The 8,864-nt window shown below is 35.5% G+C and overlaps 1 protein-coding gene across 5 annotated transcripts in view; it reads right to left on the bottom strand.

Annotated features, from left to right (window-relative positions):
- The window catches only part of ADAMTS6 (ADAM metallopeptidase with thrombospondin type 1 motif 6), a 147,819-nt gene that overhangs the window by 38,937 nt on the left and 100,018 nt on the right, over positions 1 to 8,864 (bottom strand). For all 5 annotated transcript variants that reach the window (XR_001866129.1, XM_017747088.1, XM_008643545.2 and 2 more), the window contains exon 14: positions 7,070 to 7,133. Coding sequence is in view for 4 of the 5 variants with exons in the window: in XM_017747088.1 (XP_017602577.1) it covers positions 7,070 to 7,133 (64 nt within the window). In the remaining variant the exon portion in view is untranslated. The remainder of the gene's footprint in view (positions 1 to 7,069; positions 7,134 to 8,864) is intronic.

Genomic DNA, 8,864 nt, shown 5'->3' with positions numbered 1-8,864 from the left:
CAAAAGCATTGTTTTAAGGCTGAGAATGAGAATAGATAGCACGTCTGGCTCTGATTACCAGGCTCCGTGCATCAAGAAATAAAAACTTTCATTTACTTTTTCATTGCTTTGCATTAACAATTACAAAACCATGAAGTATCTTTTTTACTTGGAATGAGGGTAGATTTAACTAAAATTAATCTTGGAAAGAATTACAGGAGAAACAGAATTCTTTGCTATTTATAACATTTTTCATCAGCATATTCCAAGTATTCTTGAATAGACCCCCAGCATACTAAACATTGTTATCAATGTTTAAGTACCTGTTGAAATTGCAAGCTTCATCAGAAAGTATTTAAAATGCAGATTAAAATCCTGTTTAGAGTGGAAGACAAAAGGATTTTTTGGACAGATATCAAAGGTGCTAATAAATATTACTACTTTATGTGCAAGAGAAGAGTCAATTTTATGGCATTTTACTTGTCTTCCTATGTACCTAAGCCAGTTAGCACTTCTCAGGAATCTGAAATGCATTCAACTGAAAAGGACTCTATAAACTCTAAAAGTGTATTGCACAATGCAACTATAAACATAACAATTATGATTCTCATTGTATATTAATCAAGATCTCATGATAGCCAGCCCACTGCCATATGATTCAGGAACTTTTAATTTTTTTTCTCTGATTCTGAAGCTGTAGCAATATGAATTATAACAGTGGACATTAGAGAGTATTTATATTTTAAATTTTCTCTATTACCCTATTACCTCCTTCGAATTAAAAATACATTTTTAAATACAATGCATTAACTGGTAAGAACAGAGAGTACAACTATTTTGATTCAATAATCCTTCAGATGATAACAATAAGAATTCAAAATAACTACACAAATTTTAACCACATAAATTTTTAAAAAATTGAATTTTAGGATGTTCTTAATAGTAACCCAAACTAAATTTGCCTCTCTGCATCACATTCTCCAAGCAGTAGAAGGCCCAGTCTTGGCACCCCTCAAAGCTAGGGTCTGAATCTCTCCAGTACTGTTCACTACACACTTCATCAGTACCACTTGCTCAGCTCTACACAACTGGTATTTTAATTGCACTGAATTCCCCTTACCAGTTAAATAAATCACCTCCATAATTAAACCCTTTATCTAAATATTTATACAAGGACAAAATAATAAAATACAAAAATGAGTAAAGAAGGATCAAGATTTTCTTTTTATACTCCAAAAAAATTCTCACTATCTTTGAGATGTAGTCTTCCTGCCTAGTTTTCCTACTGTTTTTTAGTATCTTACCAATATGTGACAGGAGGTAAAGCTAAAGGCTATGATCTCAAGAAATGCATTTGAAACTATGCTTGACAGACCTGGTTGCCCTCTATAACACAGTTGATGTTGGGTGAGTGGTGGATGTTGCTTGCCTGGATTTCTCCAAGGCTCTCAGTCTTGCTTCCCACAGCCTCCTCCTGGAGAAGCTGCTGTGTTATGGCCTAGACAAGGGGTCCGTATGGTGGGTGGGGACCTGGCTGACCCACAGCACCCAGGGGAGTGGTCAATCACTCCTCTTCAAACCTGTCACAAGTGGGGTCCCCAGGGATTGATACTGGGCCCACCACTGTTTACTTTCCAAAGTGATCTAGAGGATGGGATCAAGTGTATCCTGGTGCATTTTTCCAATAATAATCAGGAAAAGAGTAAGGTTTTGCACCCAGGAAAGCATGATCCAGGAGCACAGCACAGGCTGGGATCTACCCAGCTTGGGAGCAGCTCTTTTGGAAAGGGTCTGGGGCACCTGGTGGACTCAGCTCCATCTGAGGGACCAGTGTGCTCCTGCAGCACACAAAGGGAGCAAGATCCTGGTGGCTCCAACAAGGGCTTCACCAGCAGAGATGAATTCCTTATCCCACCCCACACAGCACATGTCAGGCCACACCTGGAATACTGTGTTCAGTTTTGGCCCCTGGTGTACAAAACAGATGTGGACAGGCTGGAGAGGATCCAGAGAAGAGCCACAAAGAAAATCACAGGGCTGGGAAGTCTGGCATGTGAGGAATGGCTGAGGGAACGGGGTTTGTTCAGCCTTGAGGGCCTTGAAGGTTTAGGGGAGACCTTATCCCCTTGTTCCAGTATTTAAAGGGTGGCTGCAGAGAAGATGGAGATTCTCTCTTTTACAAGGAGTCACATAGAGGAGATGTGATGTGTGCAAGTAATCCCTGGGGATATTCCAACTGGACACAGAAGAAAAGCTTTTTTCGATGAGAACAAATGGCGGTTGGAATATTGTCCTCAGAGCAGTGGTGATTTCCCAACAGCGGATACTTTTAAGATTTGGCTGGACAGGGTGCTGGGCCATCTTGTCCAGACTGTGCTTTTGCAGAGAAATGTTGGACCAGATAGTCCTTGATGTCCCTTCCAACCTAAGACTCTATGAAAACCTAGGCATAGAAATGCAAAAAGATTACTACAAGGTAAGCTACAAAATGCATTTACAAAATGTCAGCTCTTTGGCACTAACTCTGTGTATCTGTTCTTTTCCCGATGCAAATGTGGAATAGCTGCTTCTCTTTATTGGGTAAGATATTTCACTTTTTTCATGCAATCACAGTACAGGGATAACTCTTGTCAAGTAAAGACTGCTTGTGTCTCCAAATTCTCTTTTATGAGACTGCAAATCATAAGGTAGGAATCTAGCAAGCTTATGACAACTTAAAATCAGGTCTGAAGAAAGTCCGGAGAAGAAGAGGTTTTGAGTTTAAAAAGCGTTAACAAATTATTGAACCAACACTGACACAACACCTGCTTATCTTGGAGTTTGGGGTCAGGCAGATTTCAGCAACTGAACTCATCATTTCCTATTAACAAAGGTCTATACAAGACCTCAAAGAAGATGAGAAACACAGCCAGAAGAGCCACAGTTCAAACTCAGGTACTATTACAAAATGTGGCTTCTCACATAAATTCATTTCAGAAAAAAATTGCTTGAAAATACTAAAATTAGGAAAGTAACAAACAATATCTGTGAATGTATGCATAATGAAAGGAACCAACAAAAAACCCATGCTATGAAGAGAAAGGACTGAAGAACAAGAAACTTTTAAACAAGTATGTACACACACTTATATACATAAAACATTCCCAGAATTTGTAAGCAAACCATGTTTTTCATTATATATATAAAAAAGTAGACTTTTACAATTTTAGATGTATATCAAATTAAGATTGACATCCTTATAAATATTTTAAATCAATGAGTTACTTTAACTGAGAAATAATGTTTCTTATGGTTCTACTAGCATTTTGTATTATTTTTTTAACTAAAAACACTTTGGTTGAAAAAAGACATATTTTTTTGTTAGAGATAATGTGGTTGGTAGTAGAAAACAATTTTCTGATGACTGTGTTCTTTATACCACCCTTATGTTTCCAGAACTTACTAGCTAATGTTATTTTCTGCTGATCTCAGTGTTTCCATTAGCAGATGCCTTTCGAATTAAGAAGTCATATATGGCTTTGGAAGTGCTTGACAAGAAATAAGTCTAGTAGGAGTGTGTGCACAGTTTCCAAAGGATTAAAATGATCAAAAAAAAGGACAACAGAACTAAGTCATCTCTGCAAAAAAAATGAAGTCAAAATGAGGCATTTTTTGGGTTATGAAGAGTAGGCACTTTAGGCAGGGCTATGTTGAAAGTTACGGATGGGCAATGAATGTTGACACTGCAAAATAAACTTCAACAGAAAAAATGTACAAACAGCACATTATTCATAAAAACAATAACATATTTGCAAGCTCTTAACACTTACATTAATCAACACACCATTCCATAAAAACTCTCAAGCACTAAGGACTTATATATATCTTGAAACTAGTTTCTGATTCTTAGTGATATAGAATCCTACACATTGATATAAAAGAAATAGACTAGAATTGTCAAAACCGTTAAGACTGTAAATTTAGACTTCTGTAAGTACCAATATGTTCATGCACTGTAAAACCATACCAAAAAACATGCTTAAAAAATGGATCAAAAACTCTAAGGATGGCATTTTCAAATTGCCTGGCTTGGGTTTGCAATCACTTGTTTTTCAGACCTAGGCAATGAAATGCAAAGTTCCCTTTCAAATAACTTGTCGAAATTACTGATTGAAATAGTAGGAAACCAGTATCTTGGAATTGAGTTCTGTAATTTTAAAATATTTTGATAAATTGTTGCAGTGGTTTGAATGGATGCAAATTACTACACTCGGGTATGAACACTCAGCTGTGAAAGCACAGCTGAAGAGTGACTTCCTAAACAGTGCTTTTAAGAAAGAGTTTTGGGCATAATGAATCAACATGTACTAAATGAAAATTGTCACTACTGTAAGAAAAATTAAAACAATACTAAAATGAATAAACAGAATCCCATCACTAAGGTGACAAACTAAGTTTGAGGCCTAGTGCTTCAAGGTGTGCTACTGGGATCCCAATGGTTATCAACATGGAGACTAGTGTAAAGAAGACTAAGAAGAGACATGATAGTAATCTGCAAACACAGGAAAGGTTCCAGTCTAGGGAATAATATCAGTTATCTTCTTATTGAGGAAAGAGTAAGTAGAGATCTTTACGGATTGAAAAGCATACATTATGTTTTACGAAAACTATACTGATTGTAAGGATATTGAAAAATACTAATGTTATTTCCTGGACTGGAGGCATTTCAAACCAGTTCAGGTGCCTAAGCATCAGTTAAGAATTGTTTCGAGAATTGTTTTGTCTTTGTGCCAGAGAATAGCCTGAATGGCCTCCTCAGAGACCTTCTGTATGTTCCTCTTCTGACCCTGTAAACTGCATCTCCGTAATAAATAAATAAAGAATAGGGGAAGCAAAAACAACCACGAATAAAACTGTCTGAAAAGTGACAATAAGGTATTTAATATGATAAGAATAAAACAAATCATAGCAACATTTCAGTGGTATGTCTAGGTAGCTATAGCATCATTCTCAATAATAAAAAGGCATTAAAAACTGTATATTTGTGAAGGAACAGGATTACATATTATGTAAACATTTTTATATACTAGTTACTGTGGCAGATCGGAGACAAATACAATATTTGAAATAATAATGCCTGGACAAGAGTCTTCAAAGAGCTAAAGGAGGAGGGCTGCTGTGTGCCAGTGTGTGTTTTTTAACAAATTTTAGACCTTGTGTACAAACTGAAACAGTGCTAGCATAAAAAGGTAATTATTTGAAAAGTATTAGGAGAATAGTCTAGATTACAGTTTGCCTCATATCAATCCCAAATAGGCAGAAAAGTTGGCCAATACTTGACTTACACAAAAGAAAGATAAATAATAATACAAATAAGAATTTTTTGGTAAAAGTTTTAACAACTAAAACTTATTACAATTCCTGGTTAAAGTAAAAGAATAATGAAATATGCTTAGATTTTGATAAGTTACTTAACTTAATAGTAGACAACATCCTGGAAGATGTTGTAATAGTTCAATAAAGTATATGTGAAGTTTACTAAATATTGTCTGACAGATTTCAATAAGCAGTCATCAGGTAGTTGCTGAATTTGAAAGTGGATATTCTATCAATTGAAAGAATTAGAAAGACACCTGATGTGACTCAATATTTTCCTTTGTGAACTACAACTACAAAAATATTTCTTGTTTATGAAATCTTCCAATTACAAAAAGACCACCTGAGTGAAAGTAAAGAGAAAGGTAAATTAATTGGAGTATGATCTGATAAATAGATCCATTCAAATTAAAATTGTACCAAGACAGACAAATGCAAAGATACACATCTACAGAAAAACAGTAACACAGTCAAGGTTCCAGAATGGTGCACTGGGATTTGGAAGGTTGGACAACTGGAAAAGTTTTACAGGTCCTACTGGACCAGCATCTAAACTTCACTGTGTTTTTTTACTACACTGTGGCCACTTCTTGGCTGTGTGAACAGGGCAGCTGTGATCAACAGCAAGAAAGTAATTTTTAATTTGGAAATTTTTAATACAGTCTAATAAAGAGAATAACCTCCACAAAGAAGTTTGCAGGGACAATAATTATGATAATTAATAATGATCATAAATGCAATTTTTTTTCAATGAATCAGTATATAAACTATTATATTTTCCTGAATATATCAAAAGATAAAAAGGTGAAACAATATCTTTAGGTACAGATTCTCTCAGTGTTACAAACTTCCTTTATTTAGGATGAAAATTAATATGAATTTAAAACTAAAATAGGACAGCCTTTCTATATTGGCAGTGCTACTGACCTGTAATTTGACTTAGAAACTTATTAGTGAAATTCTTTATTGATGTGTATTTTTTTCTCGTTTGAATTTTAAGTTACTTGAACTTGTAATTTAGGTTCATAATTTGACCTTATACATTTATACTGTGTCCCACCCCTTTAGCTGTAGGTCACTGTTCAATGGGCTCAGCTCTAAAATGGAAGTGCGGGATCATTCTGTAAATACAGTAATTAACAAATACCCAGTGGCAAAACAGCAGGTTTCAAATACATTTGCACAGACCGTGTAAGGTTGTGTAACACATTAGCACTGGATGTTACAAAGGTATAAAAAGTGTAAGAGGGCTTAAACGTGGATTCATGGAGGATACTTTAACTTGTGGCAGTTAATGTGGTACAGATACAACATGAGTTCCAGCAAACTTAAGACACACAGCTTTTGGAAACTCACAAGGTAAACCAATAGAAAAGTCATCCCTCACCTGTCACAAGTGTATAATTTATTCTCTGAAAACCTGTTACAGGACACTGCTGGGAGATAAGACAGTGGGCTAGACAGATTTTTGCTCTGATGTGGAATGATCCTTGTTCGCCTTTAACATGGAAGCTCAAGTTGAACTCACTCCAGGCCTTAATGCAAAGGCACTAGCTAGGCACCACATTGAGACAGGATCCTAACACACAGGGTGCCTACAATACAGATGTGCCTTACAGGACTGTTTGCCAATTAAACAGAATCCATACACTTTCTGAACTGGGGAAAAAAGGCATCCATTGCTGCTAAAACATAAACCAGTCACGTTGATCACAGTGGAACAAAGATTACTTACATCAGTATTACAGGAGCGATAACGCTTCCTTTCTCCAAGACAATATTTGCCTCCACCTGAAGGCCTGGAGAAACATGTTTATATGTTAGTACATGCATTAGAACAAACACAACTGCATGAGATATACTAATGCATTATTAGTATTAATACAAGTCCAAGAGATATGTATTGTATAAATAAAAAATAAAAATACATTCAAGTTTTAAGATGAGATTTTAATAAGAATTGTACCTTTGACTTGCATTGGAGCAGACACAAAACATTACTGGGTACTTGAAAAATCATCACTCATATATTATTAATGTAGTTTGCATAAGTTCCAAGCAGTACAGTTTAATTGCATTTTGAACATCATAAAAAAACTATTGGTTTTAATTATTTGCTTGCTTTATAAAATTAAAATGGGAAATGAGTAAACAACCTATGTGATATGCTTTCTCTTAATCATATAATCTTACTTGAAAACCAGCAAAGACTGGTTTTATACTCAGAACCAGAAAAGACTGTATATTCTAGTTCAAGAATTTGACTCTGATTTGAATTAATCAGTATCAAATCAGAGGAAATTCCAGAGTAAGCAGATTTCTATTAGATAATTGGCTGCTAAATTCCCAAACTGTTCAAGAACCCTATCTTCCACAGAGGTCAAATAATGAATTAACTTAGACTTATATGGAAGATTAATCACACATAAGCTCTTTGGCTTGCAACTTGAAACAGAAAGGAAAAATACTTTGTGAGGCTTTTATAATAAAAAATTAGATTTACAATTAACAAATGACTGAAAATTAAATCAATGCTATTTTTCACACTACAGTATTTAACCAGGAAACATTACCCTTAATCAACAGGGTTGGTTTTTTTTCCTGATGCAGACATATCCTCTCCCAAATACATTTGCTTATTGAACATTTCAAATTTAATCATTTTCATCACACCAAGCCAAATACATGGTGACAGAAGTTGGAAAAAAAAAATCTTAGGACATTATTCATGCTCCAAACAAACATTTCACTAGGACTTTCAAATACTTATTTGAAAAAAATAATCAATTTATTATTCTCTCACTAACATAGTCTGACAGGTTATTGATGCATACAGATAATTTCTGCTTTTGAATCCATTGAGTAAGTAATGATATTGGCCAGATTGGGTAGTTATTGCTAATAATAGGGGGCAAACAGACCACCTTAAGCAGCAGTGATATGTCATTATGGTATCTGTCTTGCAGAGTGCAGTGGAAAGCTGATGGACAGCCTAGCTCGGAAAACATGGATATAAGCAACAAATAACCTAAGTGAACAGAGAGTAGAAGACAAGAAAAGGAATGACACAAGACACAGAATGTATTTTCATGAAAGAAACACAAATGACTTTCAGAAAAAGTGGTCTTAAAAGCCAATAGTGGTGGCAGAGATAGTGATTATGAGAAATGACAAGAAGAGAGCATGGAGTAATAAAACTATCCTGCAAAGACCTATAGCTGTGGTGAGGTAATCAGAACAGGCAAAAGCCAAAACAGAAAAGAGCAGCAATTCATTCAGCAAAGAACAGCGATAGAAATAAGCATTCCTCATTTGAGAAGTGATAGTGACAGAGAGAGGAGCACTTACCTGACAGAACTTCTCTGGAACAGTGCTCAGGACATTGGAAAACAGACAGATGGTTAAGACAAGTACAGGTGTATACAACAGATCAAGTTGTAGTGAAGAAGCTGGCCCCTCTTCAGAGAGGGCAAATAGACCAATAGAGAGTAGTGGCAGGGAAAAAAGATGCTGAATTGTTTTAAGAGTCA

Source organism: Corvus brachyrhynchos, unplaced genomic scaffold, assembly GCF_000691975.1.
Source record: "Corvus brachyrhynchos isolate BGI_N302 unplaced genomic scaffold, ASM69197v1 scaffold131, whole genome shotgun sequence".
In the NCBI taxonomy this organism is placed as follows: Eukaryota; Metazoa; Chordata; class Aves; order Passeriformes; family Corvidae; genus Corvus; species Corvus brachyrhynchos.
This window is presented reverse-complemented; position numbering and strand designations above follow the sequence as displayed.